At 39.8% G+C, this 24720-nt stretch overlaps 2 protein-coding genes across 2 annotated transcripts; both read left to right on the top strand.

Moving 5' to 3' along the window:
• Window positions 1-1339: 1339 nt before the first annotated feature.
• On the top strand, window positions 1340-13992 carry xpnpep2 (X-prolyl aminopeptidase (aminopeptidase P) 2, membrane-bound). Its single transcript, XM_023398180.2, has 21 exons — window positions 1340-1431; window positions 1976-2037; window positions 2595-2705; window positions 2811-2874; window positions 3533-3637; window positions 4838-4924; window positions 5092-5235; window positions 6996-7097; window positions 8150-8231; window positions 8436-8637; window positions 9619-9708; window positions 10018-10127; window positions 10269-10346; window positions 10875-10946; window positions 11060-11120; window positions 11534-11603; window positions 11781-11885; window positions 12040-12099; window positions 12231-12307; window positions 12438-12527; window positions 13468-13992. The coding sequence occupies exons 1-21, from the start codon at window positions 1377-1379 to the stop codon at window positions 13666-13668; spliced, it is 2028 nt and encodes a 675-aa protein (XP_023253948.2). The 5' UTR covers window positions 1340-1376; the 3' UTR covers window positions 13669-13992.
• Window positions 13993-15806: 1814 nt separating this feature from the next.
• On the top strand, window positions 15807-24233 carry sash3 (SAM and SH3 domain containing 3). Its single transcript, XM_023398008.2, has 8 exons — window positions 15807-15985; window positions 18303-18398; window positions 19694-19828; window positions 21060-21195; window positions 21405-21562; window positions 21961-22173; window positions 22305-22449; window positions 23383-24233. Exons 1-8 carry the CDS (start codon window positions 15929-15931, stop codon window positions 23658-23660), a joined length of 1218 nt encoding a protein of 405 aa, XP_023253776.1. The 5' UTR covers window positions 15807-15928; the 3' UTR covers window positions 23661-24233.
• The last annotated feature ends 487 nt before the right edge of the window (window positions 24234-24720 follow it).

Raw genomic sequence — 24720 nt, 5'->3', positions numbered from 1 at the left:
CGGGTTCTTCCCTTGCCCTTCCTTTGCACCCCTCCTACAAGATCGGTGCAAATCGGTTCAGTACGTTTCGCACAATCCTGCAATAAAGATTGAAGAAGTCTCGAGTCCGAGTCTTTCGAAGACGAGTCTCAAGTAAAGTCTCAACTCACTGTGTGTGCGACTTAAGTGTGACTTGAGTCCAAGTTGCAAACTCGAGTCTCCATCTCTGATCTGGAGGTCTGCCAGGTTTTGAAGTTATGATCAAAGCCAGTGAATCCACAGAGGTGTTACCGAATAAAAATGTATTCACATCAGCCAATTGCGATTCCTGTAAATCACAAGCATAAATGCATAAATCTGGTGGAACGGATTAATAAACCTGCAACAACAACACTGCTCTCAGGCTCCATAGACGCTTTGCAGTTCCTGTGCACTGACTAATTGGCCGGGTGATCTTATGAATGCCCGCAGTCGCCCTCTTCGCACAGTGATAGGCCGGCCAGCTGCGTGGAGGTGAGCGAGAAGCCAGGCGTCATACTTCTCTCTCTAGCTCTCTTTTTTTTTTTTATTTGCTACATCTGTCACTTTTAATGAGAACAGCCGAGTGAGTGCAACGCTATGAATGTCTTCCAGGAGAGACTGTCTGAAATATGCCCCAGTTTTCAAACGATATTGCCTCCTCCTTGTCCGTGTCCTTCTTTTAGCTAAGTGCCATTCTACGTTTGGCTTGAATTCAAGGATTTAAAAATGCCCAAAGCACAAACGTTCTCCATGGGAATCTCTGCAGGATTACAAGGACTTGTTTATAATCTGTGGATCTCCAGACACACACTCGTGCATGCATTCAGGTGCAAACATCTGAAAATTCAACATCTGTCCACAGACAAACACTCTCCACTCACACACACTTACTCATGCTCTGGAAATAAACAGCCTAGTCCTTGTTCTTCACTACAATGCAGCTTCTTCGCATGTACAACTGGGATCTCTCATCTTATCAGTATGAACCTTTTTTTTTTTTGTTGCTGTTGTTGTTTTTTAAAATCAGAAACATGTGTTGCATAGATGTTTGTCCAATGGCCAAGCCTAAGATGTTGAGCAATTCACTCAAATGCTGGGAAAAAATAGACAGTTGGGCTCACTTGCTGTATTTTGGGTCATGTTCTCAAGATCCTCCCTCAGAGCCACTGCACAGGATTCCTATCAGAGGGCCGCAGGGAAAGGAGATAGTCAGCAGTGGCTGAGCGGAGAGAGGGAGGGAGAGAGAGAGAGAGAGAGAGAGGACAGTCATGCACTTACAAGCGGACACCCACACACACTTTCTCAGATACGCTGCATACACATCAGAGCACCTGCTTTGTAACCGCTCTGTGTGTGGATCTGGTCGTGACGCCAAGATGCCTTCCCGCCGCTGGCTGCTGGCTCTGTCTCTGTCCCTGGCAGCACTGGCAGGTAAAAAAGTTCCTCTTTATCCTCCCTGATGTGTGTGTGAAGACTTTAATTCAGCTGCTGTGATGATCAATGTTTCTAATTGTTCATGATGAACAGAGAAGCTGCGAAGTGGTATAAAATGGTTGTTGTTGTTGTTTGTTTATTTATTTTTGCATTTTTTTGGTTACAGTGGACTGGGTACAGTCTGCTTTTGCAATTAAAATCAGTCTGATTTCATGCATTTATGTCACGCTGTCTCATAAAAGTACTTATAGCTTGCGAAGGGGGGCTCTTTCCGTGCCTGTTGGTTACCTCCTCGGGATTTCTCTGCATGAAATTTGTCGTAGAAAGAATTATCTGATCTGTCTTCCTCAGGTCATCCTGATGTGGACATGTTATATGGTCTGACTTACCAGAAGTTTTTGTCCTCATACATCCAGAGATTTGAGTCACACTGACTGTCACTGTGTCCAACAGTTTTCACTGTTTCACTGAAAATGTGCTCATGTAGCTCAGCTCGGCCACAACTTTGTGTCACTTTACCACTGTGCGTTTGTGATTTCAGGAAACACTGTTGGTGCTGTTGCATATGAGCGAACTGAGAGGAACTGCTCTCTGTCCCCACCGGTAAGATGGAAGCATTAGGATTTTGTCAGTGATTGACAGGGTTATTATCCACTTTATTCATAAAATTACCAAAATTAAGTCATAAAACTGAAGTTAAAGTAGTCACACAGGACTTTCCTATTATGAAACATGTTGCATGAGTTTTATACAGTTACAGTTAAGGTTTGCTGCACGTGCACAACAGTTAATGATTACAGTGGGAGATACAGAAAGGGATGACTCAGCAGTCACACAGGTTTTAATTACATCTGAGGACTTGTCTCACTCTGTGTCTCTCTCCCTTGTGTATGTGTGTGTGTGGGCTTGTTTTACTGTATTCATGGGATCCAAAAACCGGGGCCCCACTATACTTGTGGGGTCCAACAGTTTTCCCAAAATACGGGACCCCACAATTTTAAAGGGCTGTTTAAGGGTTAAGACTTGGTTTTAGGGTTAGGCTTTCAGTTGTGATGGTTAAGGTTAAGATAAGGGGGGTAGTGAATACATTATGTCAATGATGGGTCCCTATGAATATAGTAAGACAAGTATATATGTGTGTCTGTGTGTGTGTGTTGCAGTACCTCCCAAGCACAGCGGTAAATACCACTCTCCAGCTGCAGGAGTTACGAGAGGGAATGCTTTCCCTGAATATCTTTGCCTACATTATCCCTGGCACTGACGCTCACCTGGTACATCTGCCGTCCGTCATAATGAATTCATCTGGGTTTAAACCTTGTGTGTGTGTGTGTGTGTGTGTTCATGCATGTGTGTAACCTACTCTGTTTCTCTGTCAGAGCGAGTATATCGCACCACGTGATGCCAGGATGGCCTTCATGACCGGCTTTACAGGCTCCGCAGGTACAATCCCTTTCTGCCTCCTCCTCCTCTTCCTCCTCTTCGTCCTCCTCCTCCCCCTCCCCAGTGACTCAACTCCCTACGTCTGGGTGCCGCGGTCGTGCAGCTCCTCTACTTTCATCCCACATCCTCAACATACAGCCTGCTCCTCGATCATTTGGTCTCATCGCTTTCACTCACTGCATCGTATCATCCTCTCTATCATCTGCACTCACCCTTGCACAGTAATTTGACCGTAATGGCGAACAGAATTAATGATCGTGCATATTTCTGTACTCAGCTGTTGGTCGGGTGAAAGGGGGTGAGAAAGACGAATGACAGTTTACACCAGACCTACATCAAACTCCATGAAGAAAAAAGTCACAATTCTTGCAAAATTCAGATTCGGGGACTTCTGCAGCTGTTGCTACTTAAGTGTATCTATTTCATGTGAGGGTACAACAGTGGAATGATAAAGCCCTGATTTACAACCACCACACATCACCACTTCGCTATCTCCTCATTGCTTCTTTCCAACCTTCCTGTTTCTCCCCACACGCACACATTTTTCAAGATTAGCTGGCCCATCACGAATTGTCCTAAGTCAACACTGACATTTTATAGCTGTTTGTAATTCACTGTCACTGCTGCCCCATCCATAACACAGCTGCTGTCTCCCCAGGCACTGCTGTAGTTACTCAGACCAAGGCCACTCTGTGGACAGACAGCCGCTACTGGGTTCAAGCTGAGAGACAGATGGACTGCAACTGGGAGCTGGAAAAAGATGGTGGGGAGTGCTCACATTGTGCCTGCTTGTTATGACAACATAGCACACATGGATTCCAATCAAATGTTTGTGGTTTTGATGAGCTGGTCTAAAAATATCCTGACACACGTTGCACATATTTTCTTACAGGATTCACGTGATTTAAAAAAAGCTTAGGAACAAATTACAGTCAGTGCATGTTTTGTCTTGCGGAGACAAAGAACGTGTGACGCTGATGGTCACACGTTAATCAGTAAACTCAACACATAGCAACGTTTGATGTAGTTAAAAAGGCAACTCACTTTTAGGACTGGTATTGACGCCTGTCACTTATCAAGGATTTGTACAGTGGCAAAGAAACCTCAAGGAAAACACATGCAAACTGACCAAACTGAAGAAAACATTCTTCTTCTTTATTTCTTTATAAACACTAACAACTGTTGTCTGTGAAGAATGAAGACATGTGTCTTCATCACCTACACAGCCACTGTAGTTGATTTAAATCCTGCCGCTGTAAATGCTCCGTAGAGATTGATCCGGATTAATCCGTAGCTGAAAATAGTCCCCAACAAATGTACTGACACCGGTCAGTGGGAATAAATGTGCTTGGGGCTGAGAGCCACCAACAGTGTTGGGGAAGTTACAGTTTTGAGAGACGCATTAAACATTGTTGAGAATATTGGCAGCTTCATGCTTCAAATTACAGCGTGTTGAACATCAGCAGCTCAGACACAATCTCTACTTTTGCTACTTTATGTAATGCACCTGTACTATATAATGTGCCTTTACTTCTATAATAATATGATATATGTTTCTTGTTGTTTTTTATTGAAAACAGTTTCTCGCATTCATTCAAAGCATCTTGTAACAGACCAGATCTTCACTGTGTCATTATACACAGTATAACAAGTTGCTTAATGCCCCTTTAAACCTTCATATTATAATGAGTTTAGTCAAAAAAGTATTCATGTTTTCTGAAACACAACAACCTCATCAATAGCATCTATAATGTACGACCAGTTTTACTGTAGTTTATTGACTAATTGTCTAAATCTTTCTGTCCATATTTTGTTACAAAGCAAATTCTGCAAATTTGGTTTAATACACGATGTATTAAATCAATGTATCACGATATTCACCGCAGGTAGCTAGCTGGATTCTGTCACTTTCTTCTAGTCGATAATAACTTGACCACAGTCTGTCATGTGTGATGTTTCCCAGTGTCCATCAGCAGTGTAGCAGAGTGGCTCATCTCCGAGGTCCCACCGGGCGGCGAGATTGGCTTTGATCCCTTCCTCTTCTCCCTCCGTGAGTCTCTACTCTGCATCCCTCCTGTCAGTCCAGATTAGCATCAATAAACTGCTCCACCAAGTAGATGGAAAAATTATTGATGGAGCCTCTAGACGCCACGCAGACTGTTTACCCATGATTGATTCGGTTCAGTGTGTGTAATCGTCTGCAATTTCCTCCATTAGAAACACAGGAAAACTACCAGCTCAATCTAGAGTCCAGCAATCGCAGCCTCAAGTCCATCCCTGAAAACCTGGTGGACCAAGTGTGGAAGAACAGACCACCCATCCCACCTGACAGCCTCACCCGCCTGCCAGACAGAGTCATACGTGAGTCTCCCTGTGTGTGTGTGTGTGTGTCTGTGTGTGTGTGTGTGTGTTTACTGTACACACATACACTACACTGTAGACCGTGGTGCCCTTTATCTATTGTGCTGATAAATACCTGCAAACTGGACAGAGGGCAACAAGCGGCTCCACAAACACAGCCATAAACAGCCTGCTCGTGTTTTTATAGCTGGCTGATAGATCAAACACCAACTTAGAGAAAACAGAAGAGTCTCCAGATAAGGAAGTTGTCTGGACGCCCATGGGCCTTATTAGTCTTTATGGCCAGAGAATGGAACAAATGGAGAGCATCATAAATCTAATGGCGTGTGTGTGTGTGTGTGTGTGTGTGTGTGTGTGTGTGTGTGTGTGTGTGTGTCTCTATACATTTGACTACAATCAGGTAAAAAGCATTCCACATACAGGGTTTTAAGGAAGTCTTTTCTAAATGCTGTCTTGCTCTTACACTTGACTGACTCTCTGGGGAGAGTCCATCAAGTGATGAGCGATTTGCAGACGACAGAAAAGCCGTGTCTAAGTTACTGGAAAAGCACTGATGTGTGTCTGCACTTAGTAGGAGGCATCCCATTTACAGTACGCACTACCTTTCACATCCTTAAAGCTGCACTAATTTTCATGTGACAAATGAGTCAAAAAAAAAAACAACATGTGATGTGAACGCCGTCGCTACTAGCAACAAACCCGCTGAGAATTATCGCTCGACTAAACAGTTTCCATCAGTCCCATGAAGCATTTTGGTATCCTTTATCTCATTTGAGCAAAAACACTGATAAACCCACTGTAGCTACCGGCTCAGCAGCAAGTGGTGGACAGACAAAATTGGAGGCTAGTTTGTGAACGTAGAAAAACATTTGGTAGCTCATGGGCCAAATACATCCCTCAGAAGTTAGTGGAGGCCGTAACAGAGCTAAAAGAGTCAGAGTGAATGATTGTGTTGTTTTGTATCTGCTGGATGTGTTCATATTTTTAAAAGCAAACTCAAGACCTACCTTTTTAGTCATAGTTTTATTCATTTTATTATTTTATCTTCACTATTTTGTCTTAACACTAGATTTTAATATCTTACCTTTCATTTATGGTTTTACTCACTGCAATACATGTGCTCTGTTTTATTATTTTATTATTTTATCTTTATTACCATATCTTTATCTTTGCTTTCCAGTCTCATGTTTCATCTGTGCAAATTTATGAGATTCATGATAGCGTTTCCTCATATCATGTTATTGTTATATAATAGTAGTGTTTTTATCCCTTAGTGTGTGTGTGTGTGTGTGTGTGTGTGTGTGTGCGTGTGTGTGTGTGTGTGCGTGTGTGTGTGTGTGTGTGTGTGTATGTGTGTTTGTGTTTTCTTTTTATTGCTTCTGTTCTCTAGAGCACTTTGTGTTACATTGTACGTATGAAAAGTGTTGTACAAATAAAGTCTGATTGACTGCTTGATTGATTGATAGATAAATAGCATGGAGCAATATTGAGAAAATGGACAGGTAAAAGGACCCCCACCCCTCCTATCAGGGACCCTGTTCATTATTTCATCCACGGTCATTAGGAAACTCCTCGTTAAGAAGTTCACCATGAAAACTTTATGAAGTCATAATATGTCAGTGTTGTGTTTTCAGCTTTAATAATCAGTGAGCACAGGTTTAAGAATTATGGTGAAGATATATAATAAAAAACCAACACAAATGAGTATCCAGTGTTTATTGTCATGTGGATGCAAATTAAGGTAAAATGTGTTTTTGCAGAAAGGTCCTGGCAGGTGAAAGTGGACCAGATACGGAATCAGATGAGGGACAATCCATACCAACCCACAGCTCTTCTTCTGTCAGCGCTGGATGAAACAGCCTGTAAGTAACCCAAGCTTGTAGAACCTGCTGAAATTTACTCTATATGGAAATGTATTGCAGTTCATAGTAATGTCTGGTTGAACATTCACTTTTGTCAGATGAGATGAAATTAACTGAAATGTACAGAACTACGTTCCACTCACAATATTTACATGACTAAAAAATGCGAACATTATCACCCGTAATGAAAAGAAGAACCTGAATCTGCAACATGAAATCAATCAGACTAATAATAATGAGGAAATAAAATAAGGAGATGGATAATATTACAATAGGATACAGTTTAAAAAAAGAAAAAAAGTAGGCTACAATGCACAATATGTTCAAAAATGTCTGAAAAATAATCCCAGTTGTTTATTTTCTTTTTCATTCTCTTTTGTGGGCCATTTAGCTTCAGGGCTCTGCACTGCCTCTTAGCTCGCTTAAGCCTCAGGCCAGCTCTGAATATACAGTACGCTACAAAAAAACACACAACAAAACAAGGCACAAACACAACTGTTGCCTGAAGAGTTGAAGTCTGATGTGAAGGATTATAACAGATAATCTGAAATATAGCAAACAGACGAATGGGCAGTACTCATATAACACATAGGAGGAAGTATAAAGACTTAGCTATACAAACTTTGCACTTTTAAATAGGGTTGATTTGATTAAAGCTGGTTTAAGCAGGTAATGAAGCAGGATTTTAGCAGTGTATACTTGACCAACAGTGTATTATTCAGAAGTATTCTCCGTATGACACACAGGATGACTGCTGGGCTTCATACCTTTCCTGACATCTGATTTCAGAATTAGTGAGTGTGTTTTCAATGACAGGAAACAGAAAAAGTCACGTACATCAGACACAAACATTAGATGCAAACAGAGTCTCTGGGTGTAAGTAATATTCTTTATTTATTTATTCAGGGAATATCAATTGAGAGCAAAGCTCTCATTCACAAAGGCGCCCTGCAAATACAAAACCAAAATCAACCATCAGATGATGTAAATGAATGTGCGAGCTGCTGCTGCTGACGACAATCAGGCATGCTGTGTGTCTATGTTTTTTTTAGGGCTGTTTAATCTGCGTGGCAATGACATCCCATACAATCCCTTCTTCTACTCCTACACACTGCTCACAATGGATCAGATCTGGTTAGTCCATTTTTCAGGGATTACATGCAAACACATCACATTCCTTTCAAATGTTTTTCCTCAAAACTCAACAGTGTATCTGCTTCTGTAACTCCCATCACACACACAAGACACAAACTTATTATCAGTGTTTCATATTATGTATATGCACATGCAGCATTTATAAACCATTTCTCGTACTTTCCTTTCTACTAAATCTACCAGGCTCTTTCTCCACACGGACAGAGTGACAGAGGAGTTGAAGGTGTACCTGAACGCCTCCTGTAACGGGTCCTTCTGTGTGCAGCTGAAAAGCTACGACAGTGTTTTAGCGGATTTAAAGAAGTATGTGGCCCAGCCAGGGGTCAAAGTGTGGATCGGCACAGAGTACACAAACTACGCACTTTATGAGATCATTACCCCAGAGGTATGCAGATATTCTATTTCATAATATACTCTACTGCATCATTTCATCCTCTTATGGTGTTATAAAGATGTTTTTTTATCTTAAATGAAATGCACTGCGTACATCAAGTGCAATATCTGTTCGTGTTTCTGTGCTGTGGCTGTATTTTATAATTAAGGCAGCTGTGGTGAGTCACTGCTTGTTGGCAGCTACTGAGATTAAAAATCTGCTGTGGACAAAATCCAAATCTTTAAAGTGAATAAACAATAAATCAAAGAACTGTGTGATGAGAAACGAAAAATACATTTTTACAAGTTCTGTGTTCCTGTTATAAATTGTTAATTTATCTCTTGTTACATGATAAATTCTTCTCCAGCAAAACTTACAAATATTTTTGATGACTCATCTTAAACACAGGGCCGGTTACATCAATGTATTCAGTCAAATGTGATTTAGCTGACCAGCTAAGCCCACCCATCGTATGAAAACACACTTGTTGGATAGGGAGCAGAGTGATACCATAATAAGGAGGTATGTGTTTGGCATTTAGCAGCTAACGAACCACATATTTCCCTCGGATGGGGAGATGGTGAAGCTCGAAACGGAGCTAAGAGAGAGGATTGAAATTCTGCAGGAAAAATAACGTTTCTCTGTATCTGCAGGATGTGAAATGTTTGCTGACACATTCACTGTAACAACTTAACGAGGTGATAATATGTCAATGTTGTGTTAACGGCTTGTTTATGTTTTATATATTAGTAGGTCACCAACCTGCATAATCAGTTTTTAGAATCGAAGCTTCCAGTAACTAAATATTAAGTGGTGTTTAGAAGTAAATGCACAGAAAGAAATAACGGTTATAAATTCCAAAAGTACCATCCTATTTGCGGGGGGGGGGGGGGGGGGGGGGTAAAAGAGAGGACAAGGACTCTCCAGCAATACATAGTATTACAGTATATATAATTTTTGCATTAATTATTATTTTTTCTCTGCATCATGTAGGACAAACTAATGACAAGCTCCTACTCTCCTGTGTTGACGACTAAAGCCGTGAAAGATGAGACTGAGCAGCGTATCCTGAGGGATGCTCATGTATGTCACGTGCACACAGACACACTCAGGTTATACACAAGCCAACCACCATGTACATGCACACACCCACACAGTTACTGCATAATTACTTATCAAGAAACGGTTGTGGTTGTTAAATATGAATCTTTTAATCTTCGTCAACCAGATCTAACACTTTTATATGAGACCATTATTTTTACAGAAATTCATTAATCAGTCTTTACTGTCAAACCTGTGGGACATTAATGAATCATTTTCACTGATTGCTTGAACACGTCAGTAAACACACACCTTGATTTTCAGTCCGCGTGTCACTGTGGCTCTCTGCAGGTGAGGGATGCGGTCGCCGTCATCCAGCTGCTGATGTGGCTGGAGAAGGCTGTGCCCGAGGGGAAGGAGACTGAGCTGACTGCTGCAGATTACGTCAATAAGTGTCGCAGGTGAGCGCACGTGTAAATGGACAAGACGGAGGAGAACTGATATACAGTGCGAATGCTCAAGAAACTAGAAAATATATCACAACATATGAGCGTAACCGTCACAAAGCCAGAGTTTCACAGCTAATATAAACATCATTACAGCAAACAGCATGACAGCAGAGGCCCGAGCTTTGAAACGATCTCTGCAAGTGGACCCAATGCTGCTCTTGCTCATTACAGGTAAGATTAACTCGTATTCTCTCATTTTGAAAAAGACTCAATCAAAAAAGGTTAATCAAAGTTCAACACTGGTAATATATTTCTTGTCACGGTCTGGATCCATTAATTGATTAATTATATTAATAGGAACTATTGTTATAAAAGGCTGGGAAGTACTGACATGAATATGATACAAATGTCAATAAATTCATCTACTTTATAAATAGTTGTAGGCCTCACTGTTCCTACTGGTTTTCTGAGATTCTTTGATTGATATGGTCATGAAAAGGTGATTAAATATCGTTCTATGTGGCATTAAAAAGGTCTTAAATGTAATTTGATGAACCCTGTCTCTGACTGTGATCCCCCCTCACTCTCGCTACTCATTTCCTGTGTGCTCACCAAAGATGCCTCTAAAGACACTTGAAAGTGGTCGACAGTAATGTAAAAGCTAATAGGCTAAAAGTCAAACACTGTTCTTTGAGCGCTCTGCAACTACCGTCAGAGAGTTGTAGTGCTGCTGTTATTTCCTGTTTGTCTGTGTTGCAGCCCAACAGAAGAAACCAGCAGGAGGCTGACAGTTGATGAGATGTACCTGGTCGACTCTGGTGGCCAGTATCTGTGAGTAAAAAACACACTCTGCTCACACTCTCTTTCAGTTTCACTTCACATCACTTGCATTTCGAATGCATCATCCTGTCTCTCACTACTACTACCAATACTACTACTATTAGAGACGGGACCACTGACATCACTCGGACAGTTCACTGGGGAACCCCCACAGCAATGCAAAAGGTAAGACTTTCAATGTTATATTGAGAGCGTGAATGTTTTGAAGAGATATTCACATTTTATTTGTCAAAACACAAGAGATGGCTAATGTCTAGACTGCAGTCGTCAGTGGAGTTTTTCTGTATTACTCAACTTGGAGTTTTAATTTTATAAGATAAGATAAGATGACACTTTATTTATCCCCAACCTCATTACGTGTTACAGCAGCAAATCAAAATGAAATGAAATATCTACACAGAAATATAATATAATATAATATAATGTGCTTTTAAAGTGACAAAAGTTAGTTATGTATATAGATACATATAGGGTAGTATGTAGTATAATGGGATGGTATAACAACAAGGATAATAGTACACTGATACATAGGAATGATATAGAATATAAAGTCATTAACTATCTGTCTCGCTTCACAGGAGGCCTTCACTCGAGTGCTCATGGGAAACATTGAGATATCTCGAACCATATTTCCCTCAGGGACGAGAGGTGGGGATGACACACTCACGCATGTTTGAAATAAGACTCCACTCTGAAACCTTTCCCAGCTTCACCACTAGAGAGCGCTGTTTCTCCGCTCGGCATCGTTGTTTCAGTTCACGTGTTCCTGTATCAGCAGCAGGGTGTTTGATTTGAGCTCTCTGTGTGGCTTCTGTTTATCAACAGGTGTAAACATGGAGATGCTCGGTCGCCGGGCATTGTGGGAGTTGGGCCTGAACTACGGCCACGGCACAGGTCATGGTGTTGGAAACTACTTTGGCGTTCATGAGTGTAGGGCTCCTTTTACTTTCTATATGTTCCATGTAACAATGCAAGTGTAGCGTGAATGTAGACAAATGAAAAGGTTTTTTTTAACTTTGTTTTCATTTAGTTTTCAGTGATGTAATCTGTATTTTAATAATATAATATTGTCATATTCTCGCAGGGCCAGTTGGCTTTCAGGGCAACAACATCCCTTTCAGAGCAGGCATGTTCACATCTATAGGTGAGACTTAAAGAAGAAAATTCACACCCACAAAAGACATCATGATCATTTTAAAGAGAATCAGCTTCACATATCTTCATGTCTCAAATATTAGAATGTAAAAAAACAAAATGATGATGGTTTTCTTTAAGAACCTGGATATTACAAGGAGAATGACTTCGGGATCCGGATTGAGGATGTTACTGTGACTGTACCCGTCCAGACAAAGGTATCTGCGGAGGGGTTGACCAAGCCAGAACATTTATGACAATATTTTTCCATTTCACGTGTGATATAAACAAAGCAAGATCATTACTTTGTGAATAACGTCTGCCTCCGTGTGATTTGCTTTCCTTCAGTATGGTCATAACTTTCTGACCTTTGAGACTGTGTCACTGGTTCCATACGATAAAAAGCTGATCGACACTTCTCTCCTCAGCTCAGAACAGGTAAGAAATAGTATCTTACTGCATAAATCCACTTCTTGTAAAGATTATTGCTTGTTTGCTGGAAATTCAATCATTTTTTTAAAAGGGAGGTACTTATATAGCATACTGAACAAGCTAATGCAACTCCACCAGTACTACAATCAGTTTCCTGTATTAATTTGTAAATACCTTTGGGTATAACAGAGAGTGACATCAACCGGGTCTTTCATTTCCCTGCATTAAGAGCACTGGTTTCCTCTTAAAATCCCCCTTTAACACTTCAGAGCTTCAGAGTTTCTCTGCAGCTCAGAGATCAAAACATGTTTGGATGAAAACAAAACCACGTGTGAATTTTAACTTCTGCATTTTGTTTCTTTTTACCTGAAGATAAAATGAGATATTTCTGTACCGTAGTTGTAAAGAAACGGTATCATTTTTAAGAAGAAAGGGGAACTCTGTCGTGTTTTCGGTGACTAGCAGAATTTCAGTTTTATCTTTTTTCCTCAACTTCAGTTAATTTATAGCGCACATCAGCCATCTATGCACACAACAGGTTTGAGGTTTTTTTTACTTTTGATAATTTACTTGATAATACTTACGGTATATCATTTTACTTAAATAGGAGTTTGAATGCAGAACTTTTACTTGTGATGCAGTATTAGTGCTTTTATTTATGTAAAGAATAACATGATAATTTATTTTGTATTTTTTGAAGGGGCAAAATATACACAATACAAAAGTGAGCCAAGTATTGATCCCTGTGGAACAATGTATTTAACCTTAGAACAAGAAAATACAGGATTATTATATGCTTTTGTTTATTTTTGCATGTTGTCCATTGTTTACTCCTAATTTTGAACCTGTAGTTAAACAGAGATACTTGTTTTTTATTTGCCAGCAGTGAAAATCATTAGGCCAGTTTCTGACTTTCACTGAGAGTGGTCCTGTCTTCCCTCTCCAGCTTCAATGGCTGAATAAATACTACGAGACGATCCGCAGGCTGGTGGGTCCTGAGCTGGACAAACAGGAACTTCACGCGGAGAAGGACTGGATGCTCAAAAACACTGAGCCCTTCATGGCGTCTGGATCTTCTGCATCCATCTGTTCCTCCTCGCTGACCCTCATTGCGCTGGCCGTCGCTCTCCTCCACAATATTGTCTGAGCATCTCCATCTTTCTTGCATTCACTCCATCCACAGCAGAGTTGCACACTGATGTTACCCCTATGCAGTCTCTATTGAGCAGCTATACCAGGTTGAGAGATGCACTGCAATCGTTTTTAAATTTTTTTTTTTTTTTTAAATTAAAGGATATATTTGTTTAATAATTTAACTATGTGAATAAATGTCTGATATTGTGGCGTTCAAAGTTTAAAAATTATCTTTTGTGTGATTTTTGATGTTTTAGCTTTTTGTTTTTTTAAACTGGACATTTGTATGACCAGCTGATATAATTTCTATTTTATTAAAGTAACACTCTTTGAAATACAGTGGTGTACTCGGGTCATCAATCTGATCACTTTTAGACTTAGAAGACTTCTAACTCGACTTTCTAACTGACTTTAACACACATGACTTTTACCTTTTGACTGATAGATAGATAGATAGATAGATAGATAGATAGATAGATAGATAGATAGATAGATAGATAGATAGATAGATAGATAGAACTTAGATATAACTTCCAATATAATTATTTAATGGATAATAATTTAACAAAAAATGGCAGATTTGCTACATTAATGCAAAAACTCTGTAGCATTTGCATGTTCTTGTCAAATGTGCGTCACCAAAATCACATGAAGGAACCTCTCACACACTGAAAGCTGAATAGCCTTTAGAAAAATTTTTATTCATACTGTGTCAGGTTTGAGGTAAAGGGGCCTCAAAGAGGAACAGCAAATGTGAGATCATAGTTCTCTGTGAACAAAAATCCCTTATACTTTTCTTATGTAGTTACTGTTTACATCATTACATGTTGTTGTCAAAGATATTTGTCATGTCCAGTAATCAGTGTCCTTCTCGCAGTGGTGGAAAGTAATTTCTACCAACTGTTAATCACTGGCATGATGGCAATTGCTTTTATCATGTGTGGCATTCTTGTGCCTAAGCACAACAATATAAACAAAATTGGGAGCCAGACCTGAATACAACGCTCCTCAGCAGTACTAATGGAAGAAGACTCCATAGAAGGATAAGTCTTGTACTTCAGTGCATTTTGAACTGCATTAGACTTTGACTCCTACAGGGATTTTTGCACTCTGTACTCCCCCATATTTCCATGACAGCTGTAGTAACTAGTTACTTTGCAGATACAGATTTGACAACCTCCAGCGGAATCAAAGTCAACCTTTTGTTTATCATTTTCATCCCTCTAAGATCTGCAGACAGATCAGACTGTTGTAAGCCAAGTGGCAGGAAACTAAAATAGGGCATCCTCTTATCATGTGGTTTGCTACAACCAAAATAACAAGCTTAACTTGACTTAAATTTTACTTCCCTCTCCTTTACTGACAGAGTGTACATTCAAAAGCACAAACGTTTCTGTGAGTCATTCGGGTTGTTTTTGTCTTAATTGTCTGTTGGATATTTTTGTGTGTCAGTAGGTGTCTGGCCTTACAACTCACTTGTGCGCAGAAACCATTTTTTCCATATGAAGATCTTGTGTTGGATGAGCTGGATTGACTGTTCACCAGTTTGTGATGTTGTTGTGGCTCTTGTTGCTGCAGCAGGCCTCTGGTGCAGCTGCTGAGCCGTTACTGAGTTTTCTAAATATGTCATCTCGAGAAGTCTTTCACTTCCACACTTCAGTTGCAATTACAAATATGTGTGCGTTTGAGAGCGATGGCTAAACAATTAAGTTCTGACTAAACAGAACATGATAGAGATCTTTGCCTCAGAATTTTGCTCATAGTCAAAACTACGTCTGTAGTAGAAATGTTGTAATACAACTCTTCATTACAGCTGTGACACTGTCGTAACAGATGACATGCTTTTGAAATAGCTGCTCACATATTAAAGCAATACCTGTTTTCACTTTAATTTTTTTTTGATCAGCTAATCCATAGTAACTTCCAGAATTGAGCTGTGATGACATTTCATGAACTGTTTTATGTGTCAATTCAGTTTGAGCCACAGAGAGTTTGCAAGACGCAAAGGCTGAGAAATACATGTAACAAACCCATTAGCCTATGTGTAAACCTAAGCACCAAAAACAGGGTTTGCCTCTTCAGTTTCTGTGTGGCCACGTGACTTCCTCTCAGCTTGTGCACTTCGTTGAGCTAGAGCAGAGTGCAGCTCTGCCTTCCTCTGTTTTTTTTATCTGTGTCCATAAGAGCACAGTGACAGAAACCGCCACTGATTAAGACCGGTGTAGGTTTTTCACAGCTGTTTGTCCAGAGAGATCTGAGGACCACGGTGGAAGATGTTGAGGCGAAGGCCTTCGAATGCCTCAGAGAAGGAGCAGGTGCAGAAGAAGAAGGTGAGCTGAGTTTTTATCACTTTGTTTAGGAAGGCAGGGTAAAGTTAAAGTTAATATATTCGAATTTGCTTTTATAAATGTAAATATGTAAACTGTGATTATGAAAGGGGTTTTTTGTCAAACTATTGAAAGACTTAACGTTTGCAGTTGAACATCATATTCGGCTGTCTTTGTGTGCACATATTTTCAACACAGGATGTCAGCTGAAATTAGTGCAAACCTTTGTGGTGAAGCTGAACAAACCCACACGCACAAATGTTCACACAACTTAAGGCTCAGTAAGATCTTTTTTGTCTAAAACAGGATTTTTCATGCGTCTAATTTAACAGCCTCAACTCTTTCTTTGTACTCTTTCTGTAAAGTTCCTCTATTCTGGTGGGGTGAATCATTGCTGCAGATGTAGTTTGAGTCAGAACAGACTTTGTGGCTTCTGCTGCCTGCGTCTCCAGCTGCCAACATGAGACCGAGCCTCCTACGCTTGACACCAGTGCCCTTATTTTCCATCCACGTCTTCCCTCCGTGGTTTAATTCACGCTTTGTCATTACACATCTCATTGGCTTTCTCAGCAATCATCTTCTAACATAATCATCATCGGTGACAATCAAGGCTGGAGAACATCATTGTTCCATGACATGATCAGCATTTATAGAGGATTGATTTATCTGAGAGCTTTGTGGGTTTTAAGGGAGGTGAACTGTGGCAGGATAAACAGACATTTACCAAAACTATTTACCAAACAGCTTCATAATAAAGGTCACTTGCTCCCTTCGCTGCACTGTTGTTTTAATTCTTCAGGTTAGACACGGGCAGAGACCATCAGTCACTAGCGCTGCCTGGATGTTTGCAATGATTGGCTGCAGCAGTTGCTAAAGCTTTGCCTGTTTCCTGTGGTTAGAATCGAGAAGGATGAGCTGAGATAAGATCATGCACAGTGAGATGTAGTTATATGGAAAATTACACAAAGAATTTCCACCAGAGCTACAAGAAACTTAAAGATATGAAAATTATACAAAAAGTCTTATTTTTAGACATATGCATATGTCACGTTCAGGTTAGAGCTGAAAGGATTAGTCCATTAAATAATTATTTGATTGACAGAAATTAATCAGCAGCTATTTTCATATTCATAGTTAATTGTTTATTTCATCTCCCAGTTCAACCCACTCAGTTCTGAGATTTTTGTAAATTGAATATCTTCAGGTTTTGGACTGTTGTTTGGACCGAACAAGGGATAGATTTTAAGGCGTCATCTTGGTCATCTTCTAGTTTCTAACATTTTATTGACCAAACAAATACCAAATACCAAATACCAACCTCCCTCTCCACAACAGTCTGGCAGAACAGAGAAGCAGCTACAGCTGCAGCAAACGTCTCATCTCGCTGCGCTGCAGAACAGAGAGGTTCAGGAGATCTTTTGTTCACACTGCCATCGGGCTGTATAACACCTCAGCCAAAGGAAGTGGACTAATTTAATCATTATTGTTTATTTATTTTTAACTGTTATTATTCGGCCTGCTATTACCAATGATCTACTGAACACATGAATTTCCCCTTGGGGATCTTTCTATCTATCTATCTATCTTTCTATCAATCTATCTATCTATCTAATAGATTAATCAGGAAAACAATGGGCAGATTCATCAATAATGAAAAGAATCTTTAGTTGCAGCCTTGTACCAGACTTAGAATTCAGAATAGATAATTTTACAGTAAGTTAATACCCATCTATCCCATTTTCAGATTCATGTGTCTTTATACTGACACAGCATTAACCTTAAGTGATGAGCTGGTGTTTACACTTTTTGGCTTTCCTGTAACCATGTGTGCCATGTTTATCACAAGGACTCTCGTATGTCACCACACATCATTTCCCTTGTGATACTTGTTTAACTGCTCAACTCCATTTATAAAATGTTTCAGTTACAGCACCATCTGCAACATGCAGACACTTACTGACCTACATTCAATACTTAATCTTTGACAAGTTTGTGAGGAGTGACTCGGGCAGTTTCTCCTCCTTAGAAAATCCATTCTGCAGATTCATTCTGTTCACATGTTTAAATAGATAAGAACATGTTGTGTGTGCACGGCCCTGAGTTCAACTTTATCAATGTTGCATTCAAAACCACCAAACAACTGACTGATTTGTGTCTGACATTTTTCTGGTGATGCCTTTTTGTTTACTGCCTTTTTGACTGCTGTATGTAACATCATGCAGGCCTTTTGCTGTTGTTAGTTATGGAGTCGTTTTTATTATAATCCTCTGAGCCTTGGTCACTATGATTTTAAATAAAGCAATCCCTTGTGTGTTTACAGCTCACCCTGCAGAGGTCCAGCAGCTTTAAGGATTTTATGAAGCACAAACCCACCTCTCCTGTTGCGTCAGAAAAGGAGTTCACATTGGAGGAGGGTGTAAGTTGGACTTGTTCCTCTCCAACAGACTCATACAAATACACAAAAACATCAGTTACAGTACATTGCTTTTTTTGAGAAGTAGAAGTAGATGTCTTCTAAACTCTTTGTGTTTTAAGTTCCTACATGACAGTTCCTTCAGATATTTTATAACATTGTTCCTCATTCGTCATGCCAGTTCGTACAGCCCAAAAGAAACCAGAGTGCACCCAGGTCAAACGCAAATTACTATCAGTTATCATAAGTGCACAGTGTGTGCTTCCTGATTCACTCTGGAGCATGCGTGTGCTAATGTTAACACTGAATTCACAGAAATTCAATAACTTCCCTGTAACATTCTACATACTGTGAGTGGAAGTTGGCCAGATAAATAAGTAAGAAGTACAGAAGAAGAGAGGAAGTTAGACCGAGAAGTATTGCACAGAGCCCAGATGAGAACAGCATGCAGACAGGATGTCCTCTAGTGTGAGCTAGTCAAGCAGAGAGCCTCTGCGTCATACAGACAGTTGCAGAAGTAAGTGAGGGTCCTCCCCCAGAGAATTTCAACATTTTTCATATAATGGTATATATTATTATTTCTAGATATTAACTCAGACATCAAAATCTGTGCTGAGAATTCAACTGTTACATCCATCTCTGTCTCAGCTGTGTGCCTGGTTACTGCATCTTACACCCTGCAGATAAACAGTATCTCTCTTCAAGGCAGTGCTATGCTAGAGTTATGAGGGAGAACATGATCTGAAGAGTCTACAAGTGCACAAAAAGCTTGAAGACATAAAGTTGAACAACATAATTTGAGATCAGATTACTGAAAAACAAAAACAGCTAGGATAAACTCTGCTACAGTGTAATCACCTCTACCTGATCAACTGCATCGTATAAAAAACTGAAAACATCATTAGCTGTGATTACAGACCCCACAGCCCCGTAATGAGAGCTTGGCTGCGGACAGGGTTACGTTAGGTAGCGCTATCAGAAACTGTGCGTTCAAGCACCTGGCCGCAAAACAGTGCAAATGTGATCATGTGTGTGTCCATGTGGTGAATGTCTGTCATGTGACTATGTGGGTAGCAGTTTGTGTGAATGCAAACCCCATTACCACAAAGTCTAGGTTTTCTAGTTCGTGAGAATTGAATTCTTGACAGCGGTGACACAGTTTATGTATGTCAGCTGCAATTTTGTAGTTGTGAAATACTCACACTTTACTTGCCTTTAAATAAGATTGCACAATATCTCCAAACACCTGTCTGCAAGTTGTTGTGAAATAGTTGATGATTTTTGTACTCTCATCTCAGGTGGCAGAGAATGTAACAGCAGAGGAAGCCGTGAAAAGTGGCAGCAAACTGGGCAAGAAATGGCGCAACGTCATCTCACGTACCATGACCCGCAAAACATCCAAGATGGTGCAGAAGGCTCTGGCTGAGGAGGGGGTAAAGACAGTTTACAAAAGCTCCACACTAGTGACAGTAACCTGATGAACATATGTATGAAGATCACAGAATGTAAACAGTCACAGCTGATACAGTTACAAATTTGAAATAGTATTTAATATATATATTTGAACTATTGAGCATTGCTGCAAAAAAAATACACCTGACATCTATAGAGACACTTGTACTCCTGAAACAGAGAGATGTTGTTGTTACTAAAAGATTGAACTTGTCTCCATCTAGTGGACAAATGTATGAACTGCAGGGTTCAGAGCAAAGGCAGTGAGACAATGGTTTGGATGACGGTGGTGGGAAGTAACTAAGCACATTTACTCAAAAAGATTAAGACAAAATATAGGCATTGTATTTACTTTTACTTATCTTCCATTTCATGACTTGATACTTCTACTCCACTACAGTTCCGCTACTATTGTGCTTTTTATTCTACTACATTTATCTGACAGCCACAGTTACCAGTTACTTTACTAAGCAGCAAAATGTTACTTACACATTAAGGCATCAGCAATCTCAAAACAAATAATAGTATAACACTAGGGCATTTTATTTGTATTGACTTAATTTTACTTTACTTTGATACTTAAATACAGTTTGTTGATAATACTACTTTGCTTTTACTCAAGCAGTATTTTCAAAACAGTACTTTTAGTTGTAATGAAGTATTCCTACTGAGTTGTGTTGCTACTTTGACTTAAATAAAGAACCTGAACATTTCTTCCACCACTGCTGATTCCTTAGATCAGACCTTTTACCAAAGCTGGGTACAATTCAGTTCAGTGCTCTAAAATAACAAATGATTTATCAATTATGAGGCTGCTGTAGTTTAAAGTGAACAGGGAGGCAAACCAGAGCTGATATATGAAGTTTGAAAACCTGCTCTCCTGATGTGTCCTTGAAGTTTCCATGGAGCCCCAAAACTGACTAAATGTAGTAAAAAAAAAATGTGTTGAAAATAAATATATCAATAAATTATATTGTTAGTTAGATAATGAAATGCATGTAAATACAAATACAGATCTCCATACTTTACAAAAGATTTATTTATTAGCTTTTTATTTCCTTTTTTCTTTCTTTTTTTTGTTATTAGTTATATTTTTTATATTTTCTACTTCAGTTTTGGAGTTCCACATGAAATATGTATTAACTGTTGTTTTTGCCTGCTGTGATAAAAGTCGATCAGGTGAACTAAGAGATGAAACCTCTGTTTCTCCAGGGAGAGAGCGGTGAGGAGCTGTCTCCTGTCTCTGCCGATTGGCTTCCAGATCTGAGTGCAGGACAGAGGACATCCGTGTGCTCCACGGGGTCAGAGGACACCATGCCCAGCCCCATCAGCCGCCAGCTCTCAGGCAGTAAGTGTAAACCAGAGGTCCCTTCAGCATGGCTCTTATACTCATCACACACTGACACCCTCCCCCACCTGTCTATTCCCATGTAGATATTTAACACTGTGTTGAAAATGTGAGGACATAGAGGCCAAATAATTCAAAACATTTTAAACTGCAGTGGTGGGGGCAATTTCAGGATGAATCTGACCCTGCTTCTGATCTGTCCTCCTCAGGTAGTGACAGACAGAGCCTGGACAGTGGATACTGCCAGAGAGACAGCATGAGACTGGAGGAGAACGGCGTCCCTTACAACGGACCATTCTGTGGTCGCGCTGTGGTCCACACTGACTTCACTCCCAGCCCCTATGATGTGGAGTCACTGAAACTCCAAGTGAGTCTCGGGGGGGTTATTATTAATGAACAAAAAAAACATGACTAGTAGTAGTGACTGCTACTCCAGAGCAAATTATGAAATTAGAAAACTCTGTTAAAGAGTATTAAAATATTTAGTCATTCAGCCATTTGCTCATTTACATTTCACTTCTGAGTTTCTTTTTTATGCTTCTGTGCATGTGATAATCACAGTATCTTCAGTCTGTAAATGTAATTGGGGAGATGTTGGTTCAACAAGCAACGAATTAGCTCCAATGGGATAGAGCGGATTTTTTTTAGTCTCAGAGTTTCATTTAAACTGAAAATGAATAAAACACTTAACGACCTCCATTTGTTCGTACTTTCGTCTGTGTCTTGTGTCCTAATCCTGGTATTCATGCGTCATCTCTCCTACAGAAAGGAGACATTATCTACATCATTGAGAAGCCCCCTGTTGGGACCTGGACAGGAAAGCTCAACAACAAAGTCGGCTCCTTCAAGTTCATCTACGTCAACCTCTTGCCTGATGAGACCCCCCCGGCCAGGAGGAGACGCTGCAACAGCAAGACCCACCGAGCCAAATCCAAACCCAAAACCCTGGAGGAGGTGCTGGACAGTATCGGCCTGATGGTAGAATACCCTCTGATAATCCAGCATGTTGTTACACTGCAGCAAATAACTGACAGAGCCTGCTACATGATTTTGTTTATGTTTCTCAGTGTCAGAGTCATTTGTGTATATGTTCTTGTTTCTTGTTTCAGGAGCTGGGCTCTCTGCTGTCCATGCAAGGTTTCCAAAGCCTAGAGGACTTTGCAGGACTGAAGGAGTCTCACCTCAACGAGCTGAACATCACCGATCCAGAGCAGCGCTCCAAGATCCTGAACGCCACCGAACTGCTCAGAGACTGTAGGTTCACACACTGTAAAACTGCAATACCCATAATCTTTCATAATGATATTGCAGGCTGGCAATAATACCTATATAATTCAGAATTTCAATCAAATCTTAAGAAAATATCTCAATAAAAGTGAGTTAGGTACTGCTGATCAAATTTCAGTCACTTTTAGTGTCTGTGTGAAAATGTGTCTTTGGGGCATATTTTATGCTGGCATCATATTTTTCTGCCTCAGCTACATAATTAACATTTTATGGCTCAGTTGCACAGCATTACACTCAGAGGTCACAGTTGTGCTCAGTTGCCTGTAAGACATCCAACTTTGTCCTGTTATCTCGACCGGTCTCTTCTCCAGACTTATCATTAATTTAATGATTTGCCTGTCTGCACTATGACTTTTTTATGCTTTATTATTCTATGACATCTTATGTCTTACCATACTATGAGTTTTTTTCACCTTACTACACTCTGACATCTTATGACTTACTATACACTATTATTAGTAGTAAATCTAGTATGTATCACTACATTAATTTCATTTTACTAATCAAAGAGGAAAATGTGCTTTGACTTATGAGAAACACCATTCCCCTATAACAATGCATCAAGCATGACAATGTGAAAACAATGTGAAAATGTGAAATTTGTAGCTCATAGTGATGAACAATTATCACCCAAATCTTTGAATTAATGATAACGTTGCTCTGTAAGTGCTGGATGTGTAAATAACAGTTTCTAACAAGTAGAAGTAGCTAGAAATAGCTACTTAAAAGGTGACATTGTCAAGTTCACAACTGCTGCCCCCAAGTGGCCAAACAAACCTGTTATTGCAGGTTTAAAGTTTCTGAAGCTAAACAAGATGAAAACGCCTCTATCTAGTCCAGGATTAATACAAAGTATTGAGATACTCTGTATTAAAGTATAATTGTCTTTGTCCCATGTAGCTGATGAGGAGTCAGAGCCAGAGGAGGAGGACAGATCTGGGGAGAACGCCAAGGAGCCGAGGGATTCAGGGTGTTTTGAGAGCTCGGAGAACCTGGAGAACGGACGTGAAGAGCCAAAGGCGAAGGAGAAGCTAAAAGATGAAGCATTGGAGGAGCAAACGACAAACGAAGAAGCAGAGAAACATGAGCAGGGTTCAGAAGAAAAGGAGAACCAGACAGAGCAGCTGGAGGCTGTTCAGGAGCAGCTGCAGGAGCTGACGGTGGACGAAGGATGTTGAGAAAGTGATGGAAAAATACTCAAACTTCTTTTATTCCTGGTTCTCAGGGACTCTTTGGACAGAGATTTAATTCATTAACAAACCTCGTCAGTGTAAGAGAGTGGACTGGTGATAGGAACAGATTGTAAGGCTGAAATACTGTATGAACATGGTCTCTGTTTTCCTCAGTTTGTGGTACTGTTAAGCAAACAGCACAATTTCTCTGTATCTGTCACTGCTGGCTGCCCTGTTTTGAATGACCATGTTTTTATATCGTATGAATTATCTTGTTTGTTGTTGTTGTTTTTTCCTCATGTATGGTCTCTGTTTTTTAATGTTACAAATTAAGCATTTAAACATTTTCCCTCTCTTCGTTATGTCATCGTCTAACGTTCTCACTCACATGCAAAATATGAATGTAAAATATTTTCTGATGTTTTCATGCCTGACTTTTAACTTGAAAGTTGTTACTGCTATCAGTTTGGGTTTTAATCATGTTTTAAGATACATTACACTGATTTCTGTGACATGTTATCATGAGAATTTTGTGAAGATGCTGTAAATAGAATTAAAATAAAAGAAAATTCAGTGATATATTGTCGATCATGTAAGATAATTATTACTGTGTCATTCAAGTTATTGAAAAAATATTTAGTGAACTAAATATTATTATCAATCTACATTATTACTTACTAACTAGCTGTTTCCACAGCTTTGAAGTACATCTCACAGTCTTGATCAGCAAATGGAGTTTGCACAGTTGTTGTCATCTGCCCTTTTCAATATGTGGGTGAAAGGTCTGGAAAAAGCTAGTAAGGGGAATGTGAGTTAAGATTATTTTGTCAAACTAATGTTTTTCAAGAGTAAAGGTAAAATTTCAGATTTCACATTATGTATGGTGCAGGATCATCAGGCCAAATCCTGTTCTTCGTTGGTTTGAGTTTCTTGTCACTTATGTTGGCTGCTTGAAAGCTCACACTAAACTCCCTCAGGGCTTTTATCTCGTCTTTAGAAGGTGGGATCTGTGCAACACTGGACAAAGATAAATAATGACGGTTTAGCACATGAATCTTGCTACAAT

The sequence above is a fragment of the Seriola lalandi genome, unplaced genomic scaffold (genome assembly GCF_002814215.2).
Source record: "Seriola lalandi dorsalis isolate HSWRI2012SDOR001 ecotype SW California unplaced genomic scaffold, Sedor1 jcf7180002054972, whole genome shotgun sequence".
Classification (NCBI taxonomy): Eukaryota; Metazoa; Chordata; class Actinopteri; order Carangiformes; family Carangidae; genus Seriola; species Seriola lalandi.
The sequence above is the reverse complement of the archived record's forward strand: the minus strand, read 5'-3'. Positions and strand labels throughout refer to the sequence as shown.

Coding starts and splice junctions, on each gene's coding strand:
- xpnpep2 (XM_023398180.2), top strand. CDS start 1,377: ATGCCTTCCCGCCGCTGGCTGCTGGCTCTGTCTCTGTCCCTGGCAGCA. Junction 3,638..4,837: donor CTGGGAGCTGGAAAAAGATG/GTGGGGAGTGCT, acceptor GATGTTTCCCAG/TGTCCATCAGCAGTGTAGCA. Junction 8,232..8,435: donor CTCACAATGGATCAGATCTG/GTTAGTCCATTT, acceptor TAAATCTACCAG/GCTCTTTCTCCACACGGACA.
- sash3 (XM_023398008.2), top strand. CDS start 15,929: ATGTTGAGGCGAAGGCCTTCGAATGCCTCAGAGAAGGAGCAGGTGCAG. Junction 21,196..21,404: donor CAGCCGCCAGCTCTCAGGCA/GTAAGTGTAAAC, acceptor TGTCCTCCTCAG/GTAGTGACAGACAGAGCCTG. Junction 22,174..22,304: donor TGGACAGTATCGGCCTGATG/GTAGAATACCCT, acceptor TTCTTGTTTCAG/GAGCTGGGCTCTCTGCTGTC.